We start from the raw sequence: 27,726 nt of genomic DNA, 5'->3' as shown, positions 1-27,726 counted from the left end.
CAAAACATCTCAAAATCCGAAGACTTTTTTTTATTTGGACCGAGTCTAACAGTTGCAGACAACTAAACAGTTCTGCCACTGGTTTAAGAAAATGTCCTTAGCACTCATGCCTAGGCAGCCAGACTCTGCCCCACCAGAGCCCATCCTTCCCCTCCACCCAAACACACCAGCAACATCGCTGGACACAGGTCAGAAACCACTTTCTCAGAGTAAATGACAGGTCAGACAATGCTTTCTCATGGTGAATATATGAACCCAGGAGGAGGCTTTGATCAAGGCTGGAGAAGACAGCAGGCTAAGCATTTTGCACTGCACTGGTTGCCACTGGACTCACGCTGCACTACCATGGCCACAGACACGAAGGATGTAACGACAAAACATTTATTCCTCCTCCTCCTCCCCTCTTCATGCAGAGGCAGTGAAGTGCAATATGCTCTCCTGTGCAACACACTGAGCAGCAACCACAACAGCTCCCACACTCCTAATCTCAGAAGCTGTAACTGGAAGGAGGCAATCCCCAGACATTTTGCAGAGACAGGAAACAGAAGAAAGCTAAGATGAATGGCATGTTGAAGAGAATTGTGAAAGGTTTAGAGCTTGTTCAAACTAAAAACCCTTCCTGGAAATATTTCTACCACTTTTTCTAGGAACACTGGAGATACTGGTTCTGCTCACAACACACACCCCTTGTGAGAATTCAGAAATTACCACGGATCTCCCCAGACAACAAATGATCGTAATGTCAAGTGAGCTGAGAGGAAACGAAAGCAAGTCTGCATTTCCTACTAGCAACTGTGGTACAAATGGTGTCTCTGCCCTGCAGCTGGGGCCTAGGGGAGCCTGTAGTGTGCATTTCTTTAGTCAGCATCTCAGAAAGAGACAAGAAAGGGAACTGGTGTTTGTAACTAATACCCTATCACACCAACTCATGACCTATCTCTGAATCTGCTTCAAATGTTTCAAAAGACCTTCTGTGATCACATGTACCAGGACCTGAGTCATGAAGTCTGGTTTTCTGACTGACGCAGGAACACCCTGTACGTCTACACAGACTCCTTTAGCTCCCTGGCTTTCCAAACACCATTTCCGCAATGCCACCTGCAATCTCTAGAGTGAATCCTGAGCAGCCTGTTCCTAAGATGCTTAAAAGACAGTAGCTATTTCTTGAGCTTCAGTCCCCTAAAGTGCTCTCCCTGGAGAGTTTCCCTTCACTGATGTAATACAGTACTGCAGTAAACAACTTCCCCAGCTAGTCACATAAAATTTGTCAACACAGCACCCCCAACACCGGTGCAAGTAAAACTAATACAAAGTGTGATTATGAAGCCAGAGCCCACTGAAGTAGAGTGCAGTGTGTTCACAGTGGGGGTATGTGCACACAGTCCCCACATCAACTGTGGCACCTGGAGTAAAACCAAGGCAAGATAAGAATAAACATTGTCATTAAACTCTTCTTTCATGTTGATCAGTTCTAGTGCTGTATCTGTTACAGAAGGGTTTAAATTCTTTTTACTTCAATGCAAATTTGAAGAAGTGCTGTAAGACCACAAATACTTCTGCCTGACCCAGGGAGTGAAGTCCTGCTTGCTGCATTAAGGGACTAATGAGCTTTTCCCCATAGCAACTTCCCAAGTAAGCAGGATTTATCACCCCAACAACAACATAAACAACACGGGCAACATTTCACCATCACAAAAAATGTCACAAGATTACTGCTTGCCTGAAGAAAAGAGAATGACGAAAGGAGCAGAGGGGAGTAAAAAGGCACCATCTCTTGGCAGGCATGTTAAATGGGATGCTACTTCACTTTTCATCTTCTAGACCCTGCTGACATAAAGGTTTCAAGCACTGTCTGCTTCTGATCAATGCCCTTACCTGGTTGTGGACTGTGTTCAGCTGGTTGTTAAAAGTCATGGTCAAGTTGGTCGATGTACTTGGGGCTACATGGGTGATGAATGGCGTCTTGCTCTGGTTCACTGTGTCATACATATTCACCCGCCGCTTGCAAATCTCCATGTTCTGGAAGCAGGACTTGACACTGTGTAAGGGAAAGGGGGCAAGGATGAGACAGAAAATCAACCAACCAACTAACACAGGTAACAGTTCATCACAGTGGCCCTGCATTAGGTCTCCACAGCAGCAGGCTTAGCACTTTCTAGGCTCTTAAGCCCTTTGCTGTTTTATGCAGGTCTGTCTTAACCAGTTAGAGTCAGTTTATAATAATAATGGCCAGTCTTCGCGAGCGAAGATCCGGGGAAGGTCTTTCCACCTTCCAGCCTGCGCATTGGATTTTTTAGGTGAGACACAGTGTGCGCGGAACTGAGCCCACCCTTTAATCCTAAGGTTCATCTGCCGGGGCCAAGCGAGCTTGGACGGTGGCAGCGAGGTCCTTAGGACGTAGGTGGGTTGCCTTTAAGGGCTAACGAGCCCCACCTGCCCAGGAGTGGCCCTGACCGGGAATCGAACCCGGGTCTCCGCGGTGATAGCGCGGCGCCTTTACCACTAGACCACCAGAGTCAGTTTAACTTTACCACTAGACCACCAGAGTCAGTTTAACTCTGTACTGAAAAGGCAGAGATGAGAGCGGCTGATTTGGGACTCCTGGGTGCTCCCATGGGTCTCAGCACTGCAATACAAATCACAAGAAGCAAGCAAATTGGTTGCTCTTTAGGTGACAAAGCAAGAAATACAAAGTGGCTATTTTTAAAGACTGAAAGAGACTGAGAGCAAGAAAGAAAGACAGGTACTATTTTTTTTCCTGATGGTTGAGCCCGAGAGGAAAAGACAACTCATGCTTTTGCCTCAGTGTAAGCCTAAAGGTAGTTTTACACATCCTTTGCAAGGAAGAATTCTACTATTTTTGATCACTGAGACCACTAAAAAATCTCCCTTGTTCCTTTCAAGAAGTAGTTCACTGAGAGCTGAGTCCAGCCAAGAAGTTAAAACATTGCCCCTGTCTGGTTAAATGCTTGTGCAGATGCTTATCTTGAAGCACATGAGACCTCCTCTTGCAGTCAATGGGACAATTCACATCGAAAAAGGTTACACCAAATCAGATTCATCAATGCTTCGAGGCAATCCGGTTCTGAGGTTATCTCACACTGAGAATTGGATCTCTGGGGGAAAGATTACAGCTTCTTCCTTACACTGACCTGCCCTTAAATGTTATTGATATAGCAGTGGAAATTTTGAGAAGTATCATATTTTGTGCCTTCTGTACAGGAGATGAAATACTCTCTACATTTTTAGAGCTCACCAGGCATCTACTACAAGAAACAGTATTTAATTTTTATAATTAGGATACCAAAGCATACAGAGGTTAAGAAATAACAACACAGCAAACCTGTGCAAAACTGTGTTTTTAATAAAATCTCATTTTTTGAGATCTAAAAACCAATACAGGTTTTCCACAGTTCCTCCATAATAATTGATTTTACAAATGCAACCTCAGAGTCTGAAACTCAACCCCAAAAAGTATAAACGCATTTATTTTATTTCCATTATCCCAACACAGAAAAATAGAAATTCCAAACAGTAAAAATCAGCTGTAGCTGTAAAAAAAATCAGCTATATGCTGATTGTTTCGTAATGATCTAAACTATTAGAGAAGGTAAACACATCCTCACATAATTTGTAAGAAACTAAATGCCCCTTCAAAGGGACAACCTTGTATGATCCCTAGGGTTGGTCAGGAAGAGGACCTCGATCTTTTCATCCCTATCTTTTCTCTTATTCAAATGGTCACCTCTCTTTTCCTATGAGTAATATCTTGGCAATTGGATCTGGGCCATAAACACCTGCAGACAAGACAGGCTCAGGACACTGTGCACAGCTGCACATTATCAGCATTCACTTACAGAACTATACCTGTTAGTTGCAGAACATTCAGCAAAATCAAACACTTATCAAATAAATACAGAAGACTATTGGATTGCATTTTTTCAGTCAAGTATGAACATAATTCCCCATTCAAAAAGTAGAAAGCATTGAAATGAGTATATGTTCTCTACATGGTGAACTGTGTGTGTTACTAAACAGTTTTATGTAACAAGGTGTAAGCTCTACTAATGCAACACCATGTTTTCTGTCCTTACTTTAAAAAAAGGGGGGCATAAAAAAAGGCAGGGAAAAAGCAAAACAGAAGTCCGAGAAGTACTGAGCAATTTAAGAGCCAGGCAGCTAATTATGTGAAATGGGGAGCTAAAGTCACTTTGTTCTGTGACTGCAAGTAAGCAGAACAGCCCATCTCATGCTGCTCAAACTTGCAGCCTCTCTGAAGCGTGCCACAGCAGATTCCTTCCAGAAGCTACAGCTTCCACATATTCTCACTTTCTCTGCTGCCCAATTTACTTTCAAGACAGATTACAACTCCCTGCATCTCTCAAGGCTTTGAAGTTTCTATTCACCAAACCACAGGCAACCACAGACAAAATTTCTGTCAACTTGCCACGCTGGTTACAGCTTACTGCTCTCTTTTCCAATCACTGCTTCCTATGTGGAAGGGCTGCGAGGGGTTACGCACCCGGCTGGCACAGCAATTAGTATTCAGAGACCTGATGCTGAATTCTTTACTTGGGTAAAATCTTCAGTGCTATCGGCCCCAGTGATATTTTCAACCTTTCTGGGGCTTCGCCTGAGCAGCCACAGGTGAGCACTTCAAAAATGAAGATGTGGTTACGGTCTGCTGCGTTAGTGGAAAGATTTCTGACGGCAATGCATTAGGTCACAAATCTCTCCTATCTTACACAATCAGCTGTTGCACAGTAAGAAGGACTGTTGCAAATTAAGAGACTTTTGTCTATGATGCTCACGCTGTTAGAAAATACTGTCATTTTTTATTTATGGATGTTTTTTATGTGAAACTTACTTTCTCCCTGTTTAGCACAACAATCTCCCATCTTGTTTTCATTACATTTATCATTTACTATCTATTTATAGACAACAATGCTCCAAAATGGCTGTGCACGGTAAGTCTGGGTCTACACAGATCGTGCACCCACTACCTTCTGGTAAGCAGCTGCTCTTATCTTGTGATAAATGTAACAAAAAGGTAGCTACAGCTCCTTCAAAGAGCAAAAGCTACCTTAAATGAACTTGAAATACTGCAGCCACACATATAGGCAGGAGAGCTGACACAGTTACCTGTTGCTCTGCAGCACTCACACTAGAGATTTTTAAGGAAACCCCTTTAATTTTGTACCTGAGCTCCTGACAGCCTTTAAACGCTCATGCAAATGGCCCCCAATGAAGTACGACACTGTGCTGGCAACTTTCTCCTGCCAAGTGGAAGGGACAGCCTGCAAAAGCACCTTGAACAGCAAGTGTTCTAGAGCAGGATATTCAAAGCTAGGTGTCCTGAAGGCTTTGGAAAACTCCCACTATGTATCTACCTTTTTCACTTACACCTGAGAAGCCTGGCCCTATGTGAACTGCCCAAGGGACAAGGGCAGTGGGCTTAGTGCAGGTTTCCTGCACTTCAGACTGCTGTGCTCTGTAATGCAGCCTTAGGAGAAGGGGCAGTCAGGCTCGACACTTCTTTACATCTCCAGCAAGCAACGGAGTCCATCTCCGTTCTACACGTGTGTCAGATGAGGTCAGAGAGTGGTATTTAAGGTGACACAGGTAGACAATAACAGCTGAAAATGTAACTCCTTGTCCTGTTGCCTATGCTTGTAAAACAGAGCTGCTGCAGAACAGCTCTTCTCTTAAAAAGCAAAGAGCCCTAAATTGACCCCTGGAAGATGGGAAGGTTCTGGGAGTAAGGGTCGGCTCCCCACTGCAGATAAGGTTGATTATTTCAGTAACAATCAGGACTATATTACTTGAGTTAGACTGATAGTTTCAGCACTAATTGCATAATTTCTTCTGCATTTTAATGGAAAAATACGTAATTATTGAATATTTACATAATTAATGTAGCACACACTGCGGCGTTTTAAATGCCAAGCACCTACAACACAATTCTAACAACCTTGACTTGGCAATCCTCTTTTTTTTTTTTTTCAACCAGAAAAAGATTTAAACTTAAGGCTTAAACATCTTAACATTGCTCTTCAGATACATTTGGTCTCCACCACAGCCAGCTCTTCCCTTCATCCCCCAGTTCAAAACCCAAGAGAAACAAAAGCCACGTACTGTGTGCTGTGAGGGAAATCGAGCAAGTGCGTCATGGTGACAAAAGGGTGGCTCAGAGTTTCAATGGGTGTTATCCTCTTATCTGCATCTATCGTCAACATCTTCTTTAACAGATCTATGAACTCCCGCCGGTCTGCCTTTTCCACCAACATATCACTTCCTTCCAAATCCGTTGTCATGTTTACCTAAAGGAGAAACGACAAGAGTGAGCGCCAAAGGAAAGAGCAGATGGTCAGGTCTCCAGCAAACTGTGTTTACTCCTCGCTGGAGCACATGCCCTGCAAGCCTCCCTGGCTAAAGGGATAGTTGCTGAAGTCACACGGCAGACTCTGGCTGGTCATCTGGCTTGTGCGTGTCAGATCTCCAGACAGACTGTTAAGTGTTCAGCTCGCTTGGGTCAATGGCTAATGAAACACTTAGTCACCCTCCACTGATGATGAACAGCTTCCATGTGGTAGCAGGCAAGCTCTCATAATCAGTGTATTTATCATACAAAGTACTGTGCCATCAGATACTTATCTATGTGTCCCGTGAGCAAAAAATATATAAAATACATAAAAATTGTCAGTAGGTTTATGAGAAACATCCCATTCAGATATCAGGTGCCAGGAAAAAAACCCATGTTATTTCATGCATTTATACATTCTCCCCTGACTCCAGTCCTCCATTTCTTCATGTCTGCTTATCAATGCTACCATGCCTAGACTTTGCTAGTACAAACTCCAGTGCTGCACCAGTTTTGCAAAATGATTTGTTTGTTAGCACAAACTCCTGTAGCAGGAGTGGTTATGCTGAGATTAGCTTTTACAACTATATGGAATTGACAAGTGAATTAGTACTCCCCATCCCCCAGACAGCCACATTTTACCGAGAGCTCTCTTCTGCAGCCATGGGGAGTATTTCCAGTGTCACCATTTAACAAATGGAAATATTAAAACACAGAGCACTAAGGGACTTGTCAGTGGTCACACTGGATGGACAAGAGAAAACGCAGGATCTCAACACTCAGAGATGTGACTTCGTCATTTTCCAAGGCTGCTTTACTATGGCTGCAGTCACCCCTACAAAGCTGGATATAACAGCTAATTTGGTAGGCATAATCCTGGTATTTTTCAGGAGCTGGCACAAGTACAGGATATGCAGAGAACTCATGTAATTCCCTTTTTTTAGTGCTGCCAGAAGGCATGTAAACAGTCTTCCTGGTTACTCACCAATGCTCTTACCTGTGCCATATCATCCAAACAGTTGAAAATATACTTTCTTGCTTCCTTCGACTTAATCCCCGTCTCTGCCTCATGATCATCTGGCGTCTGCTCAAAAAAGAACACAGGCATTGGCCAACACTGCCCTGCAGTCAGCTGTGCTTATGTGTGCCCATGTGTGCCTCATCCTGTCCTCATCAGAGACCACTGTGCCTCTCTTGCCTGACCAGACAACATCGATGTGATTTCCGCTACAGTTACGTGACATCTTTTGTGTCACAAGGTGATTTATCTATTCCCTTTCACTTCTGAGGATCCTCCCAACTATGGTGGGTGTTTTACACTTATCCTAGCTCAGCATCCCATCCTTACAGCCAGAAGCCCACTGGCCTCTTGGGGGACTGCATGCAGCCAAACATGCTGGCAACACGAGACTCAGGGCTCACCTGCATTACTAGTGGTTTTGATTGTCAGAATTAAAATGCTTGCCTTTCCCCCTCCCCCCTACAACGCATTAGATATTAAAGGAAGGTCTGCCAAGGGTATGTTTTATTTAAACTACACACCAATTCACCGACTACTTTAGAGGAAGATTTCCAGGTCAATTCTAGACTTAAATTTCCCACAAAGCAATGCTGAGCAGGTGTGTTATGGGCTGCAGACTTTGGGGATGGCAGTTTTACCTTAGGCCATATCCACCCCAATGTCTGCACTGCATTGCAAAAAGCAGAGACCTAGGATCTGAGGTGATGTGAATGTCTCCCCACTTCCAACCAGCTGCAAGGTAAAAAAATTAGGGAAACGTCTTCCTACCTTCAGTCTCCACAAAGGATATGGTGAGTCTGTATCCCTGTTGAAAAACCTCGTAGTCTTTGTCCCTGCACTTAACAAATACTCTGCTGGTAAGCCCTGCGTCTGTGAAATATAGCGAATCTGTAAGAGAAGGGTGAGAGGTCACTGTTTGTCCTGTGAAGATCTCTGGAGATCTTCCCTGAAGGAGTGCAGGAGGCATTTGAAACAAACAATGGAACAAAGAGAGAAAACATAGCACACAGTTAGACTTCACCCCAAAATGTTCAGTGCAAGGAACGAGAAGAAAGAGAACTTCCGTATGGAATTCCCTCGATTTATCATGTACATCACTGGAAACTCATCCTTACAGCACAGTCCCACAAGGCCTAAGGACAAAGACAGGAAAGTCCCTAAGTTTTGGAGATCAAGGAAAAGATCCAGACAGCTTTTTCAATGGGGTGTCTCACCACTTTGCACCTTTTTATGTCACCCTCTCCTCTCCCAGAAGGAATTTCAACAATTTGCTGTTTTTTCTCTAACTTTTGCTGGTTTTCCTCCACCTGAATGCACAGCCTGTCCTGGGAGCAGTTTGAAGTTCAAAATGTAAGGCTTATGAAGTGACTGTCTTTGAACTTAGACAAAATATACACTCGAACTGACGCCCTCATGGTATGCAAAGTACTTCATCTCTACTGACAGCTACATGATGTCATTTATTACGTGGGTTACATCACAAGCACGACCTCACTGGCATCCACACAGCTAAAAGATACTACACGTGTTTCCAGGGTCTCCAACTTTTATTTTTTTATAAAGAGGAAAGGGTCTGTGATTACACAATTAAAGACCAATGTCACACATGCCTGGGGTGCCACATGAAACCTTAACTTTGGCACCCTCTGACTCCTGAATGTTTCGTTCTGAAAAATTGCTGCAGACTCTGCAAAACTACTCAAGAGCAGTCTAGAAAACTCCAGGAAGAACGGAAAGTGCATTTGAGAGAAGAGACAGAGCGGGATAAAAAAATTAATGAAGACATAAAAATCAGTTGATGTTTCAAAGACTTCCAAGCGCTCAGTGCTTGGAAGCTTCCAAGCCATGCACAGTGAACTGAGTCCTTCCAAGCACTGAGTGCTTGGAAGGACTCAGTTCACTGTGCATGGCTTGCTCAGTTCTGCTATTCCTTAGGTCCATCAGAAGAGCTCATGCACCAGAGAGGCACTAGGATCCTGCCTGCAGCCCAGTGCAGCAGCAAGGGGCCAGGATCAGCCCCTACCTCTTTCCCAGTTCCCCAGGAGCCCTCATCATACTTTACCAGAGAAAGCCTTGTGCTGGGCAGTTAAGCTGGGCAGTAAAGGTATGGTGATTTCTTTTTCAGCTGTGTGTTTTATGGCTTTTGGGGTGCAACAGGGAAAGGAAAGAAATTCAGTCTTCATGCTTGGTAGGTGATTTTCAAAAGCTTGTAAGTTTTTCAGCTACATCTGATTTCCTTTGGAGTCACTAACAGCCCTGCTCTTCACTGCAAGTTACTTCCCCTGCCAAATATTACCTTTAGAGCTCTGAGTAAAAAAACACTAGTTTCAAAAGAAGAGTCAAAACATTTAAATATATGAAAAACTTATTATCCTGCCTTTTTTTTTTATTATTTTATAAATTTATTTCCTAAAAGAAAAAAAGACCCTTTTCAGGCTGCATTTGCAGACAGCTAAGATCAGCATGAAGACTGTGGGAATGGGAAGTGTTCCACAGCCCTGGCTCCAGCAGCCGCTGCGTTATCAGTTTTAGGACTACAAAAAGAGCACAAAAGCCTTTAGGGAGAAAAAGGACGACAGCTTATATTAACTGGAAACCTACATCAATGCGAACGTTCTCCTTCTTGTCATTGCTTTTAATATGCACTCTCATAAAAGGGTTACGAAACACAGCCGAGTTTGTGCAGTTTCTTCTAACAAATAAACCTTTATTCAGCACTTGCTGTTACAGCAGAGAAAGGGTGCCTGCTCTGCTCAGCGAGGAGAGACATGTACACAGCTCTCCAGTCAATGGCAGCGCTGACTCTTGATTGAGATCTCACTGAGGCGGTCAGGTCTTAAGAGCCAGCACACCAAGGAGCCGCACTGGTTACCCAGAATAAACGCCCCAGGTGGATAACGACAGGGTTGTCTTGGGAGGGTAAGAAACACAGACCCTTCATTAGCAAAAGTGAAAAAGTTGACATCTGTTCACTCTGACAAGAGAAGGGAAAGGCATCCATGCACTTACCGGGACCCAGGGTGATATCCATACCCACCTGATCATACTCCGAAGCTCCCGGGTACAACGGCCAGCCCAAGAACAGCTCTGCAATGACACATCCCAATGACCACATATCGATTGCTTCACAAAACGGTAAACCAAGGATGATTTCAGGGGCTCTGCAAAGAAAGAGGTTAGAAAACATCAGCAAGGGGAGCAGACCCACTCAGCTGGCAACAAGTGCCACTGCTCTGACAGAGTTGAAGGACCCACTGGCCACGGGCAAACTGCCTGCTAACTAAACATTAGTCAGAGAATATTTATCCTTGCAGAGGAGTACTATGGCTCTATATAGCCAAAAGATCAGCCCTATGTTCTGCAGCGTTTTGTACAGGATAGAACTACTGTTATTTTCATTCAGCAAGTGGGAATGTGAAGCCACCCACTTAAGGCCCCAACTCGAGGCTCTCAGGTCCAGCTCACTGTTCTTCGGAGAACTGAGCAGATGTGAAGCATCCTCTCTTCACACAGACTGGTGGGTTCACAAACAGCCAGACATTAAATAATCATTACAGAACTGGTATAAAAGGATTATTGACTTTTTTAACAAATGGCTGTAACAATAAAACAGAGAAATAACATAATTAGATCTATTAGACCTAAGCCTTTTCCTCAGGAGGAAGTAGCCATGAAGCCTTCCTTTCCTAGTCTGTCCCAGATGCCTGATTAGATTTGTTTTTCCCTTTCAGCCTGAACAGTCAAAATGCAGTGGTACACTGACTATGCATTTACTGTCAGCTTCAGGAGATGCCACCACAGCACCTCTGCCCCCTCCCCTTCCAAGGGGACTCTTTCCCACTGCTTGGGATAGTTTGAATCCTTCTTCACTGATGCTGAAAAGGTCTGTGTGATGAGGTTAGACAAGCTCACTCAACCCCAGTGGCCAAGGTGAGACAAGATGAATCCTGATCTTAGTGCCCCAAATGTTCTGCATTTCAAAACCAACTTCTGTGTGGAAGAACAAAAAGGATCTTACAAATACTGAGAACCTTATACACACACAAACACCCTCCCTACTTTTCCCACCTCTGCCTAAATGTCCACATGCAGTTAAGTGACATAGTTTCTACTTTACACTAGGATCACCTAAAGCTGCTTTACTGCTTTTTTTGCAACATTTCTAGAGCTCCAGCTTCTGAAGTCAGGTGATGTACAGCAGAAAGGGTAACTTCCTTTCCCATACTCCTCTAACTATAAAGAAAAAAGGAAGACAGAGAAAAGAGACACACGTTGCTTTAAAACTCTCATAATTTTAAATATAGCCTAGGGATTTCTTGGGTTCTGATGCATATCTTGGGAATGCCTGGGGTTGACTATTGAGCAAATCAAGTGCCACCATCCGAAGCTTGAAACAGGACCCATGGTTCCCAGTTTCCCATCTGTCATCAGGATAAGATCTGACAGTAGTGAGATCATACTCAGGATTACCAATTGCAGTGGAAAATATTATGTTTTAATCACACCACTACAATCATGTGAAGACAAGTCTTTAGCCAAGAAACCAAGCAAAATGGGTAATTTTTTCCAAAGAAAGAAGCAAAGGTCTTGTAGCAAGAAGCTATGCCCCTTTTTAGTCCACAAAGTCCCACAACTTTGGGTCGACTTGTAACAACAAAAGCCCCCAAATATCTATTATCAAACCAGCAATGCAGAATGTAAAAATTACAGGAAACTCTGGGATTTTAAAGTTAGAATACTTTGTGTCATTACCACAAAAAACAAGCCAGACACTTAAAAACTGGTTACCTTTAGCCCTTCTAGCCACATCTGTGCTTGCTGTTGTTATACTCTACTGTTCTTTAGCCCACTGTGACAAACTTTTTATTCTAACACCAATTTCTCCTTATGAGTAAGGGGTTAATTTTCCTTCTTTTCTCCCTATTCCGTCATCCCTGTCATCCCTGCACACTACTCGACACCTAGACAAAATGCAGAGAGAAAAAGACAGCTATGGTGACCTGAATCTCATTACTATGTAAATCCTGCATTCAAAGCCATCTGCCTCTCCCTGTCTGCCTTCCACATAGTGAACGAAATGTCCCTGGTCACTAATGAGAGCTCAGCCACGAATCTCCCTGAACTTCAGATCCCTCCCCCTAACTCAAGTGGAGGGGTGGGCTCTCGGTGGGATATTCCCAACGTGATTTTGTGTAGAAAACCCCCTGTTTACAAAAATCGCTTGCACAGCTCTCACATGCAGCACACACCTCCTTCCCTCTCTCCCCACACTTATGCTGCCAACACCTCCAGACCCCGGCTAAAAGGGATGACCTAGAATCTGAGGTTCCAATATTTCTAAATTTTTTTTTTTTCCTGAGTCTTTGGCTGTCCAGTGGGTTTTCCTTAAAGCTGCACTTTCTGAAATGCAGTAATTAGGAGAGAATTTCTTTTTTTACAAGCAAAAGAAGTTTTTGCATCTCTGCTGCTGGGAAGAAAGGCACAAACCAGTCTCCGTATTATTTAAACACATAAAATGCAACTAAATGGAACACCATTCATTCTATTAAACCAGACTTATCCTTTTAGGGAGGGGAGATGGTGAGATAGTTTTATTTTATTTTACTTTATTGAAAGCTGGTATTTGCATTACATAATTGAGCTTAAATGTTAGCTGCAATCTTTGCCCGTTAAGTCCCAAACAGATGATCATTTTAGAACAGTGATGAGAATGCCTGTGAGAAGGGGGCCAGATCTAAGTGCTATGGTGCCCTATGTACACCACTTGCTGCACCTTTCTCCCAGCCTTCATGTCATAACTGCGATTTTTCCATGGAGAGGGAGTGGCTCTGAGACAAAAAGATCTTGTTAACTTAATTAAGCAGTCATGAGGATACCACAAGAACAACAGGTATTGGACACCACACAGGCTCCCAGATTTTTAGCCAGCAGACACCTCCTGTCTGCTGTGTGAAAGGGAAAGTTGGAGTCAACAGAGGGAGCAGTGGCTCACCTGCCTGAGATGGCCAAGGCCAATTTTGGTGGAGGATGCTACAAGTTTTGCAATGAAATAACTCATCCACTGATAAAATAACTCTGAACCTCTCTTGGATGGACACTATTGTTCATGCTCAGTTAGGGATGCACACATCCTTCTGCATATAGAACTGTATCTAACATGTGAAACTCCTCTCTTCCTTAACAAAAACATGTCAATTTTCTAAGACAAGGTGAGATCCTGACTTCAATCACACGTTGTAGCACAGAGTTCCACAGACAACCTTCTGCTTTGAATAGCATTTTAACTCAGTTGTTTAAAGCTTGATTTTCATTAATCATGTTTAAATTTGTTACCTCTCACTTCATGTTTACACAAATTGGTCCAGAGGTGAAGATGGAAGTGCTTGATCCACCCTTCCTTTAGCACAAGCTATTTTTATATCTTTGCCCTGTTCTCCCATGCCTGTAGCACCTCATGGCTTCTCAGTGTACCATCCCATGGATGTTTCAATCCACTTCCACTGCCTGACCCTGCCTACAACTCCTCTTCCTGACATGACTGCTTGGAGACAGGCTGAACTGACCTAGCAAGAGTTAAACATGAGGATATTCCCTAGACTTATTTTACACTATTTGCAGAATGCTTTTGCATTCCAGTCTTCCCTAAGCTTAATATTTTGTTTGCTTTTGGAGTGACACGAGGCATTTCAGCAGATGTTTTATCTGGGAGATCCTCTGAGACACACAGTCCTCTCTCCAGAAGAGCTGCAGTTAATTTAGAACAAAGAATTACGTAGAAATAGTTCATGTTTCCTCTTCCAATGTTTACTGCTTTTCAGTACTGCACTGATCTGGCATAATGTTTTCTGTAATCTAGATAAAGTCCTTTCAATGCTCCTCACTCTTTTCTGCAGCCTAACCTAAGCAAGTGTGTGATATCTGCACACTTGAACACTTCACTACTGGTCCCCCACTTTTATAGATAATTAATACATTAAATAACTATGGTCCTAAAATGTGCACGCAGTCCACTCCAGAGCTGACCCTTGTATTCTTAAAAGCACTCAGATCTAGCTCAGCAATCAGAATGGTGTAATTCTCTTTTCCAAAGGGATAGAAAACAGTTTCCATGTCTCGGTCCCTCCTTGTGCGGGATTTCTCCATTCTGCAGCTGCTAACGCTATGCAACAAGGAAAAATGCCCTGTTAAAGTGTGCACATCAGAGTATTGCAATCATAAATTGAAAGGACAATTCACGTGGCAGCAGGTCCTCCTGGAACAGCAGTGAGGTCTTCAGCAGATCTCTCCATGGCTGCACAGGGAAGTGTTTTTTGTGCCAACAGTACATTGAAAGTTTTTTTTTTAACACAGACTCACCAAATCTTTTGATTGTGGTGAGGATCTAGTCTGACACCACACAATTGCAGCCCAGTGCCAGATACCTTGATAAATAGAAGAACATTCCCATTTGCTGCTCTCTGCCAGTTTTTTTGGCATGTGCAACACCCTCAGTACAGTAATACCTGTCTACTGTACAAGACACGTGGAATCAAAACAGAAAACTTTGCTCTCCTATCCTTCCTCTTCCATGAGCTGCCCTCTACATCTCCCAGCAAAAGGCACTCCCCTTCTGCACATGCAAGCACAACCTGTTCTAGAGCTCACACAAATCTCACTAGCATAGACCAAAGATTTAGAAATCATTTGCCATCAACCTGGGAAAAACTGAACAGCCCTGCCAAAAGCCTCTGTCTCCAGAAGAAAAGCAACCAGCCCATCCCCACTTCCCACATCTGTTACCCTTTTCCGACCAAATTACTTGCCTGGACAGCAAAGGGTGAACTGCTCCTTGGCTCAGCACTGGGTCCAGCAAGTCCCTCACTACTCTGGAGCCCAGCTTGAATGTGCCCATGTGTCCCAGAGAGCTGACAGTGCAGGGGAGCCAGAGCATAAGGGTCCACATGCTGGCAGCACTCACAGGTCCTCAGAGGCAGAAGTGCCATTTCATCATTTGCTTGCACCTCACATATGACCCCATCCTGCTTTCAGGCCTGCCGCTGGCAGAGTATTTACTTTAGCAACCCTGCTTTGTGGCAGGGTAATTTCATTGTCTGGTGTTTCTGTCAGGAAAATTAATTACCAGTCTAGCTCGCTGGCTTTTTCACCCACACATCACAGGACATTAAAAACAAATGCCAAAAAAATTCATTTCCACAGACTTGGATTCAGAGAGATGGGCTCTTTCTGAATTTTAAAACTTCCCTGCAAACTCTCCTCCTCAGGGATAATTTACCACCTCTGGTAGGGTCCCATGGCCAAGCGTGATAGTCTCAGCAGAGTCCTTCATGGACTATATATATATAAGACAAAAATATAACTCAAAACTTGGTACTTGCTGGCACCTTGAGCAGAAAGTGTTCCTGCTTCTCGTCTTTAGGATGATGCTTCTAGAAGAAGGTTGCAGGCAGCTGCAGGCAGATCTCCAGTGATGATGCCTCTGAGCTGACATACACAGCTCCCGTCTTACTCTACCTGCTAAAGCCTGACTTCCAGGAGGCAGCAGGTTTCACATCTCCACCCAGGTTGCCCTGAGCAGAGGTAGGGAGGCAGGAGCTGAAGCCCTCTGCCTGAACAGGCAAGCACTGTCCAGCTGCACACCCAGGGTTTGTGCTCTCCCATGCACCAAGATACCTCCTGTGAGGACAAGGAACCACATCCTTCATGTGTCTTACAAGGGGTTTTTATGCAACTGAGGGGGCTCCATCCTCCTCTCAGGTGAACTCTTTCTTTTGGCATCTCATACCCACTCACTTGATTCTTTTGTATTTTGTATCCACTTTTTATTGCCAGATACTGTAGTATGCAAAGTACTCTTAGCTCTTCTTCAATGGAGGCAAAGCACACACAGCATCTTTTTTTGTCCCTCTGTATGTCTCAGACCTCAAATCACTTCTTAAGTGAAGGCATGTAAAAGGAGACAGGCTTATATTCTGGAAGTAAAACTTTATCATTGGTATTCCCTCAGCCCTCCTTCTCCCCACTCACACAGACACCTGGAAGGGATGCAGACATCAAATATGGATGACCCCCAGACGAAGGCCATCCTCTGCTCCAGAGTCTGTGACAAAGCCAGTCATCAGGGCCAGAGCTTAACACCTAGAAGCATCAACAGCTCCTGCTCGCTCACTCACTCCCTCCCTATCCCGTGCAGTGGACAGGAGAGAAGCTCCAGACCCCACCTGTGTCACTCTCAGCAAGGGAGAGATGGCCTTACAGAGGGACTTCTGCATTTCTCCTGCATCCCCAAGTTCTGGAGTTGGCTCGAGTGTTAAGCTGAAACCCATAAAGAAGTGGTAAAGCTCCACAGACCACCTGGTGGGGTCTCAAGGACTGTGATGATCTCTGGACCGTGTTGGGAAACACCAATCCAACAGAATCTCAGCAAGGGACATCACTGGAAGTCAGGACTTATCCCAGAACATGCAGGCACACCATGCCTTTCAGATTCCAGCACAGAGTTCAAACACTGGAGAGTTTAGTCAACACATGTATTTATGAGGTAGGGAAAGGGCCACTGAGGAATGCTACCCCATCCATCAGTTTGCCCATGAAGATGTGCTGGTTTGAGTCATAAGGAGGGACAGTGCCTCTAAAGGGCCTATAAATACACTCTCTACTTCACAGATCAAGCACAGGTACACCTGGCTTCTGGAAAGGACTGTGGGTGTAGCCAGAGCCATTTCCAGGGCTGTCAGACCACCAGCACAACTGCCACTAGAGGGTAGCTCCAACACTGCATTGCTCATGTTGCCCTCGCCCATCCCTCAAGATTAGTCTGCAACACATCAAAAAAATATCTGTATCAGCTCAGAGGACTGGAAGCTGGATCCCCTCAGCCTTCGGTGATGGTTTATATTACAGGACATAAATATAAATTGGAGGCTGGTAACAAGTGAGGTACTACAGGGGTTTATCCCTGACCACTTTTGTTTAGCATCTTTATCACCGACCCGAAGAAGAGCAGGTAGAGTGCATTCTCATCCAGTTTATGGGTGATGCCAGACTGGAGAGACCTGGCAATGCACTTGAGAGTAGGGCTGCCATCCAGAGGGACCTGGACAGGCAGGAGACATGGGCCAGTGGGGACTCCTGAAATGCAGCCATGACAAATGCCAAGTTCAGCCCCTGCGATGGACAAGCCCTGGTGACAACTGGGGAACTGCTCAGCTAGAATGCCCATGAGCACCTTGACTTGTGGGGCAGTGGGCATGAAACAAGGACCCAGGTAGCAGCTGCAACAACAGCCTCCCCGGAGCAGGGACAGCAGACCAAGGAATGTGGTGACCCACCTCCAGCCACATCTGGACACCACATTCAGCCTGGGGACTCCAGTGTATGGCTGAACTGGAGCAATCTCAGTGCAAGGAGGGACAGCCATAGCATACATGACAGCAGCCTGTCCCCTTATCCTCTGCCACATGGAGAAAATGGTGCCAGGCTCTTCATTCAGGTTGGTAGCAGGAGGTGGAGATGACAGACAAACTGAAATGGGAGGTTCCCACTGGGAACGGGGAAAACACCTCCACTGTGCTGATAAATGAACCACCAGTACAGGCTGCCCTGAGGGACTGTGCAGTTTCTATCCTTGAAGGCTTTTAAACCCCAGCAAGACAAAGTCCTCCTGATCTTTGTCTCATGGCAGACCCTACCCTGGCCATCAGGTTGGGCTAACTGACCTCCCAAGGCCCCTTCCCACCTGAACTACTCTAGCTCTGTAAGGTACAGTACGGATACATTTCTCAATAGGAAGGTCACTAAGATCCTTCTACATACAGGCAAAATACTACATAGCTGGGAGTGTTTCAGGGGGTATAGATGCAGGTCCCAGGGTGTTTTTATCAAGTGTACACACACAGAGTTAGGTCTTTTAAAATCAGAGAGCAAGTTACACAACGATTACTCCTGAACTTGACTGCCACAATTACCAACCAGGCCTAGTGAGCCTATCATTGCTAAGGGCATTTAGCAGCAAATAAATCGTAAAAGCTGAATATACCACTCACCCCTTGACACCACTCATGTTCCATCAGGGAAGGGTGAAAATACTCCAGAGGATGGTGTCAGAGGATGACAGGGTTAGCCTGGACCCCAGCAAAGTCACCCACTCCCTCCCTGTCCTGATCCTGGGCCATCCAATCAATGCCTGTGTCACTCCTGGCAAGCATTCAGCCAGCCTGTCTTACAGACCTCCCATGGCAGAGCATCCATAGACTGCTGCGCCCCAGAGGACCTCACCCCTTGTAATTTTAAGGAATAATACAGCTGTGCATAGTTGACTTTATGTCATGCTTAATTACAACTTGTTGTCAATCTGGCATCTGTGTAATACATATGGAAAAACATAACTTAATACATCTCACTTGACTTTGCCTATACCCAGCTTTCTGTCAGGTTGCTCCCTCTCTTCACCCTGCCTTGGCCTCAACACATACTCAGTACCTATAACCTTGTCTCTTCTTCTCTCTTGCTTACCATGTCTGTCTCCCTTTTCTGACTCATCTTTTCCCCTCTCTTCCCGCATTTACTGTGGATGAAGAGAGAGGCAGACAATCCACACGGGAGCTCTGAAACATCCCCATGGAGGGGATGCACACCATGCACCTGAAAACACAGCCCTACATTGCAGTGCGTTTGCATCCATCTTTAAAAATGGGGTGTCACACAGACACTCACATGCCAGGCACTCCAACAGGATCCCGATGCTCGCTGCCACCATCCACACAAGGCTCTTGGAAAAAGCAATTTCCCATAGGTTAATCCTGGAAGACTTTCAACTAAACCACACTTACATATCAAGCATTTGTCATCACTATGCACCTTTCCTGGGATTAAGAAAGCTGGATTCAGCCATGAACAAAGCCTAGGTTTGAATGGGGAGGGAGGGGTCCCTGATGGGAGGCTCTGTACCACTCTGCTCTCCTACATACATTGCATATATACATTTCATTTAGGTTGGGGCCTTAAAGAAAACCTCCTGCTCTCTTCAGCTACAGCCTGTGAGCAAATAAATGACTGAAGCCCAGAGCTGGAGAAGGCAGCGCAGCTGTTTGTGGAAACAAGACAAAAGATTTAGAAACAGTTGCTTTTTTCCCCCTCTCCCATGTCAGGCTGTTTACAGAAACCAAGGGATGAAATTTTGCAGACAAAACCACTGAGAACAGCCTGTCAGTCTCAGAGGGAAGGAGAAAGGGAGGGAGAGGGAGGGGAGCGTAGGCTTCTTTCAGGATTATGGATCATTGCTAAATTGCTCTATCAATTATTAAACCCATCACTCAAAGCGCAGTAACCAAAATATAGCAGATAAAGCCTTTCTCATCCACTCTCTACCAGCTGCTCTCCTCCTCCTAAAGCCAGAGGGGAATGAAAATTCCCATAGTTTATATTTTATAAACATAATTTTCCCTGTGCCTTGAAAATAAAGACTTGTTTTGGACAAGGTACAGTAGAACTGAGCCCACAGCAGGAAGATACTAAGGGAGAAGTTGCCCTTTTGATTAGCAGACCCAAGGAATAAAACAAAATCTCTCCAATCAATATAATTTCTTAACACTGACAGGTTAAAACATTTGTCTGTTAATAAATGAAGAGGCAGGCCCCAGCCATCAATAGCTGTTAGTTGCTATTTGCCACTACCACTGAACTGATCAACAGCAGGGTGGGCATGGTCTTAGGGAAGGACCAGACAATGTGGCACAAGGCACATGGTCTGGCCAGCGGCTCTGTGGAAAAGGAAACTGCAAACACATAACCAGGATGAGAGAGGAAGCCCTGAGAGAGCAGAGCTGACAAGGAACCACATGGCGGGGGGGTGACCAGGACCTGACACCCAGCTGGAAAGGCTTCCAGGTGGCTACTGATGTCTGAATGGACACGAGTTTTTAGCAGCACTGCATGCACTCGCTGGAAGCATTTACCATACACATCACCTAAAGCACACACACGCCTGAGTCCTGGCCAGGGCCCTGGATGCAGCTCAAGTTAAGCATGCATTTAAATGTTTTGCTGAACCTGAATTCACCAGCAAGTCCTCATTGAAATTGAGCTGGAAATGATGAACGTAAAGAAAAGCTATTAAGCCCATAATAGAAAAGAAAGCCAGGCCCTGGGTTTCACCAAGAGATGTGCTAAGCTTGTCCCAGCCAGAAGTGCATCTTTGGGCATCCCTGGAGGAAGCCCTGCTGGACTGACCATAATCATGCTCATCTCTTCGGACTCAGAAATGCAGGAATCCATAAACTTCAGAGGAGGTGCACAACACTGAGCACCATGACCATTGCCCCCGGGGATCATCAGCTCATGCTGACCCAGAAGCCCAGAAACATGCACAGGGGGTGATGCAACAACAGCTACATTCAGCACAGCACGACCTCTGGTTGTTCTCTGCAACAAAGGGCCATGCATGGGGGGAGGGCTGGGGCTTTCCCAGGTTATGGAAGAAATCAGAGAATAGAAAAATCATAATTTGAAAACAAAAGCCCTATCCATGCCAGGCAGTGAATGGATGAGCTGCAACGTATTGGGTGCAGAAATCCCCTGAAGGAGGCATCTGATCAAGAGGGGAAGAATGCCAATTATGCGCTCCCATTCATGCCACTGCAATGAAAGCATAATTCTGACTCTGCTTTCTGACCCGCAGTATGCAATTTATGCAAATCCAAGCTGTTCTCGCTTCCCTCAGAGCCAAATGTCCACCAATGCCAGAGCTGGCTCTAACTTTTTGTTTTCCTTTTCAAAATCTATTGTTTTCACTGCTGAATATTTAAGACCTTTTGTTGTTGCTGCTGCGTTTCTTTGGAAATGAAGTAATAATTGAAAAAATCCCACAGCACACAGAAACAAACAAAAGTTGACTCCTCATCTCCGACAGCCTCCCATTCTGCCACATTCAGTTCCATCCCAGCCCCTTATCGTTCCAGCCCAGAACCCTGCCATGTATCGGCCAAGTGAAGCTTCTCGTGTCTGATCTGTAACATTCCTGAGACTTTTGTTCGCAGCAAACACTGAAAGTTGCACCAAACTGCATGGTGGTTTTATGGGATTAGCCCGAATGCTGAGCCAACTGTCAATATAAGGCTCCAAACAATTTCTATCCCTGGCAAACACGGATATGAACCAGACTCAGGCCATGATCCTAAGACTGGCTTCACAGAGCAAGTAGCAGGTCTGAGGCTAAAAATATCAAATTACTGCAGCCTTCCTTTATTTTTTTTTCCTTTTTTTAATCGTGTCTACTGGCCATTTTTTTTGTTTTTTTAATAATTAGAAAAAGACAAAGACAAAAATACTTATCCTGCCTGCTCCTCAGAGAAAGGAGCATTGCCCTCTACTTATCTCTGAAGAGCCACACAGATTTAATATTATTATTAGCAGCAACTATTTGTATTTCTGTAACACACAGAAGTCCCGGAGCCTCATAATGCTAGACACTAAAACACAACGTGCTAAGGGACTGTGTCTGCTCCAGAGAATTGATGATCTAAGACGATGTGTGGTGACAGGGGAACAGATTGGTGGAGCAGTTCGCCCAAGATCATACGGCGAGAGCACAGCAAAGCCAAGAAAAGAAGCAGGGTCCTCGTGAACAGCGTGCTGCATCTATTAGACCCTGTCTTCCAGTTACGGTATTAGGGAATAGCAATAACAACCCATGGATTTGAAGGTTCTTGCAAAAGAGGTGGGGTAGTACTGAGGTAAGGCAGATCTCAGGGCAAAATGACCTGTAGATGTGACCCAGCAAGACAGCAGCCATGTCAGGAACAGCTCATAAAATCCAAGGCTCACTTTTAAGCCCTGCTTGGTGAGTCACGGCACCCCTGCCTACACAATGAGGACCTGCCTGGTCTACAAAGAAGTTTAAAGGAAAAGCCTGGGAATGCCTGCCCATCTGCACATGGAGATATGTGTGGCTGGGAACAGCAGGGACACCTCAGAGCTGCCCCAGTTGGCTATTCCTGCTGCAGGGAGTTGAAAATCTCCACTTTCAACTCAAGCTCCACTTGAGTCAGCACAGTCAGAGGAGCGGGTGACAACAGCCCCCTGTACAAGCAGCAAGGCACAGCACTGTGGAAAAACATTCCTCTTCCACAGATTGCAGAAACACAAATCCACTCTGAATTTAATTTATTTTTATTGCATTTATATTAAGGCTAACATCTGGAAGTGTTAAGTAAAGCCCTACTGTACTGTAAAAAAATATAAGAAAACAGTCCCTGCACTAAAAGACTTGCAACTGAATTTGGGATCCCTCATCATCCTGGAAATAAAGGTTGAACCTCCTCTAAGACAGGATCTTCAACTAAGCCTGAACAAAATACAAGCCCTGACCCACTGGGGTGACCACTATGAGTCTGGCTCCTGCAGCTACCAAAAATATTAGGGCCAAAGACTGCAATTGCTCCGTGGTCCAGAGATGGAAGAGGTCCCTTGCAGCTGTAGTAGAGGAACAACTCTAACTGGTAATGTCACACATCTTTCTGGAGCCGGACAGAACACCAAAATAAAGCAAGAATGTGGTGTGAAAATAGTCCCAAAGGCACCATGACACTTGTGGGGAGAAAGATACCACTTCAGAAGAAAGACTTTTAAAATAAAGTCTTCTGCAAAGTTTAGTTCATTCTTTATTTAAAACCATCGCATGGAAAACTCAATTGTTCTCCAACGCATCACTGTACCAAATCAGGAGCCTAAATTCAATCATTAAAGTGTGAAGCTGATGAATTTAAATCCATAGTAAGTGCAAATTTCAACACAATTTTAAGTAAGGAGTCGCTCCCAACACCTTCATAACATGTCAACACATAGTCATATATTTGTTTCTGGGACTCTTCAAATGTCTCCTTTTACTGTTTCATTTTTTTCTTGCCAAAACAAATCCTTAAAGCTCTCCCAGTGTTCTGAAAAAAATATAAACATTTCCTGCATGTTAAAAATCTTTGGTGGCCAAGACAGAAATTTTAGATAGACAAATCTTGCAGGAAAAAAAAAAAAAATCATAAGAAAGAAACTTTTTGCCGTACACAAAGGGAATTTGGACTGACTCCCATCTGATTAATTTTAACTTCTAATTTGTCCTTGGATCACACTGCAGTACAGATGTCATTTCTTAATTTGACTGTTTTGTAAGTAGCCAGTACTGTCCTTGTAAAGGGCGAAGAAATTCCCATATATCAGTAATGCTTTTGGCTGAGGGGAAATTTAGTAATTACTCCAGAGAAACAAATACAACAATCAAAAGTACTTCCCAGGACATGAAGGCAAAGATCCACCCTTTCTTGAAAGAAGGGGTTCTCTTATGCATACATTCCTATCTTCAATTATCGTGACTGCCTGTAACCATTTAGCTCTCTGCTAAGTCAACTGCAGGGTTCAAGAACATTTCCTGACATTCTTCACATTTTTTTTACATGTTGCAATTTTATCTGGTGTATATCATATGCTTTCCTCCAGAAATGCCTGAACAAAACCTCCCAACAAAGTTGCTGGGGCTTTGTGAACTGCAGCTCTCAGAAACCTCATCACTGGAGAACTGTGTCAGAAATCAGCAAAAGTAGAGCCAGTTTGGCTTTGCAAGGTAAACTCACAGTACGTTCAAGCAGTGAGGGGGAAAAATGGACAAACACCTCCCCTTAAAGACACTTTCATCCAGTTCTAAGCCCACGAGTTTATTGCCCCAAGCTTGGAGCTTCCCTGTCCCTCCACCAAAAAAACCTTACAGTGTACACCTTTGGTTTCATTACCTTCTTTACTGCACCCTTCCCCACCTCTATCCCCACAGCTCCCTGACACCCATTTCAGCTGTGGAAAGCCCTGTTTTTTGGTTTAACTGGAACTAAGACAGTATCAGTGCTGTTGCCTGCACCGCAATGGGCAGGCAGCCTCCAGCTGGGCAGGGGCAGGACAGAAGGTCCCTGCATGAGGGGCAGGTCACTGCCCGCCACATGATTTACTACCAACACACAGCAATATTTAGAGAGCAATAATAAGGTGGTACACGAGTGCTTTACCAACAAACAAGATGGGGAAAGGAATAACTGTATTTCCCCTGTTATTCTAAGGGTAGGTTCACCAAAAGGTTAGTGAGAAAACAATGCAGGCCATCGATCACAGGGACAGCTAACCTAGAAAGGTTACTGCGTGTTCCTGCCTCATTTTTCACATCTATAATTACCCCACCGCTTCTCCTCACGTCCCACCCGTGGCCAAGCAGCAAATGCCAACCACTGCTGCTTTATTAATTATGTATTTTGCTTACGTCTGTTGTCACCGCCCCGCAATGTGCCACGGTGGTTGAAGGATTAAGTGGCACAGCTTCTGCGATCCCCGCAGGGCAGCGTGGCCAGGGAAAGGGAGCTTGAGGGCTTTCCTGCCTTCCCTTCACCAGATGTGAGAAGCTATCACCTCTCAGCGGAGGCTGAGGTGGGATGGAGGTGGAAGGGACGCGGCTCTTTACACCTGCCCTGGGAGAGGAAGAAGCAATGTAGGGCCATATGAGGGAAAGACCATTTCCATTCATGAAGGGCTCAGATTTCTTTTGGATCTTCACCCAACTGAAACAAAATGCCAATATTGCTGAACATACTTAGCACCTCCTAAAGCGCAATCCTACTCCGAACAGTGCCTGTCTAAAAACAGCAACGCCAGGCTCCTTGTTTACTGCGTCTTCCTGATGCCTGATCTGAATTTCTCAGTCTAAAAGGAAAAAGAAAAAAAAAAAAGTAATTTTTCTATCTACCAGTCCAGCAAACCCAACCTAGGCTTTAGGAGCCACTCTGGACTCATTTCTTGCAATTTTATGCACATAGACACGAGCAGCCAAATTAAGAGTTACACAGAGATGGGCAGGGGAAGCGCAAGGCAATGATTTGAAGACAACGAATTTGCAAGGAACTCAGTGTGTTTCCACCCTAAGAACAGCACCACGTTTCTGATTCAGGGAAGCCTGAGGGTCTTTTTATTTATTTATTTATTTATTTATTTTGCTTTGGGGAAACCTAAAACAACTTCCTTTGAGAGTTTGTGTTCTGTAACCACCATTTCATGCTTCTGCAGTATTTCTGGATCCAGGCTTTTCAGTTGTAGAATAATAGCAAATATGTATAAAGTAACGAAAACTTCTGCCTGATTGAGAACCCTTTTCTGTTCTTGCTTTTTTCTGTCCCACCAGAAACTATAATTCATTCATGCTTCAACAATACTAAAATCATTATTTTCTAACTGTAACTATATCTGAAATAGAACTCATTGCTGATGAAAAGTGGAATAGAAAAAAATTGCTGACAAAAGCAAAAAGACTGCATGACAAAAGCCAGCACAATGATACAAAGTTGTATGCATGTCCTGTTTTGGACCCCAGAGAAGTTCAGAGTTGTAAAGAAGAGAAAAACACTCTGGAAAAGCCAGCAGGAGTAGACTCAAAAGGAAATTAAATACAGAATTTCTCTTGAGAAAAAAACCCAGAGCAAAAGCTTTTGCAGTGTATTTTGAGGTTGCTGAGCTCTACAATATTCACCTCAGGATCTTGATAGCAAAGTACTAGGCACGGTAGGATCCAGAAAAACCAAGGAGGTATAGGCCTCCTTTACACTGTCAAGTAAAACCAATAGCACAGCACTTGCTAGCTAGCTGGCCTTCAAGGTTAACTCAGTGATCAAATGTAACAATGCTCATGACACCAAAATATTCTCATGTGGTTCCAAATGACTGTGGAGGGACAAAAAAAAATACAAACCCAAACAAACAAACAAACCAACAAAAACCAAATAAATAAAAAAAAAAAATCACAGAGTATCAGACCAGCTGCATCCATGACAGACTACGGAGAGGATGCTGGTAAAAATCCACAATCAACATTGGTTCCCATGTCCCAAAGGTGAAATGCAAAACCTCTCCTTTTCCACATGCTTCTCCAAACCTTTCCTCAGGCAAACTCCCTGCTCCCATGCCTACAAGCACTGAGATGAGGATTCCCTCAGCCAAGTTCTTAAGAAAGCAGCACAGGATGGCTATAACTGTGACCTGCCATCTTTGGGATTGACCATGGCACAGATATTCCAGCTACAGGCACAGCCTGTTCAGCTCTTCGCCCCCTCTTTACAGCTCCCCCCTTCACTCAATGGAGTATCTCATTACTGAACCTTTGTGGTGCTCCACACCACATCCCTGTTACTGGAGGTGATCCTAGCACCTCTGCCAGACCTGGCTGACAGCTGAGATCAAGGGAAAACCCACCAGGAGCACTGGCTTTTTGCATTGATGCCCGTCCTGCACACAGACAAGGCACGGATGGCTCCTGACCAGAAGTCAGAGCTACCATCAGTACAAAACCTGGATCACACAGCTCATTTGAATACAAGAGAGTAAAACCCACCTACACCTACTGCTGGCTGTGCTCTGTGCCTTCCTCCCATCCCCACCCCTTGTGTTGGCTGCTCCAGGAAGGCCTGCTTTATAGTGATCTTCTTTCTTCCCAATGGAGAGGGCCAGTGCCAGTGCAGTGCTAGTCCCTCCCGGAATCCACAAGGACACATTTACTTGTCACAGCACTGTCAGGACTGACACTGTGCCCAAGTATGGTTTGCTGGACCAAGGGAGAAGAGAACTGGACCAGGAGATATCTAAAGCTTCTGTTTTTGATTCTGCCTGCAAGATCCTCAGGGACATCAAGAGGAGAGGAGGAAATGCCCTTACTGTGTCTTCAGGGTAATTTATGACAAAATTTCAGTATTTCATGTATGATCAATTTTAAAGACCTAAATTTATTGATAGGAATTTTCTTGCCCTCCTGATTAAGCCCAAGTTCTTTCAGATTGATGGTTTAGCCATAAGCTCGGGCATATGTGTTTGGGGACATTTCTTGGTTTTGAATTCCATTGTTTATTTATTTGTTACAGAAACAAAGAACAATCAACAACATGTACAGAGCTACATGGTCTGGACTGGAGCAACAGCCACAGACCCTCCAGAATTGCTATGGGTTCTCTGAGGATCTATCTCATTCACTTGCAGAAAAATCTCTGCCTTTCCACTTCTCCTTGAAGCAGTAAACTAGACGAAGGAAGGATTAATTAGCTGATGTTTGTAAAGCCTTTTGAAGATGAAAAGTGTTATTTTTATTTTCAAGTCTCACCAAAGGAAAAAAAATAAAAAAGAAAAGGCCAGAGAAAGACTTCTGCTGTTTCCTACAGAGAGAGGTCTCAGGACTGAGCTCCTGTACAGAGACACTCCTCCAACACCAGATATTAACTGGCAAGCCGCCACCGCAGCCCTTCCCTCAGGGCATGCATTAACAGGGTCTCTGCCCAGCTGC

At 44.5% G+C, this 27,726-nt stretch overlaps 1 protein-coding gene across 3 annotated transcripts in view; it reads right to left on the bottom strand.

Annotated features, from left to right (window-relative positions):
* The window catches only part of HIPK2 (homeodomain interacting protein kinase 2), a 140,632-nt gene that overhangs the window by 34,698 nt on the left and 78,208 nt on the right, over positions 1 to 27,726 (bottom strand). For all 3 annotated transcript variants that reach the window (XM_050324618.1, XM_050324620.1, XM_050324619.1), the window contains exons 3-7: positions 10,420 to 10,543; positions 8,151 to 8,270; positions 7,359 to 7,445; positions 6,136 to 6,320; positions 1,876 to 2,038 (exon numbers count right to left, since the gene is read on the bottom strand). In XM_050324618.1, coding sequence (XP_050180575.1) covers positions 1,876 to 2,038; positions 6,136 to 6,320; positions 7,359 to 7,445; positions 8,151 to 8,270; positions 10,420 to 10,543 — 679 coding nt within the window. The remainder of the gene's footprint in view (positions 1 to 1,875; positions 2,039 to 6,135; positions 6,321 to 7,358; positions 7,446 to 8,150; positions 8,271 to 10,419; positions 10,544 to 27,726) is intronic.

This window comes from Myiozetetes cayanensis, unplaced genomic scaffold (assembly GCF_022539395.1).
Source record: "Myiozetetes cayanensis isolate MyiCay16 unplaced genomic scaffold, myiCay2020 scf3, whole genome shotgun sequence".
Taxonomy (NCBI): domain Eukaryota; kingdom Metazoa; phylum Chordata; class Aves; order Passeriformes; family Tyrannidae; genus Myiozetetes; species Myiozetetes cayanensis.
Note: the sequence above shows the minus strand (reverse complement) of the source record. Positions and strands in the feature narration are given on the sequence as shown.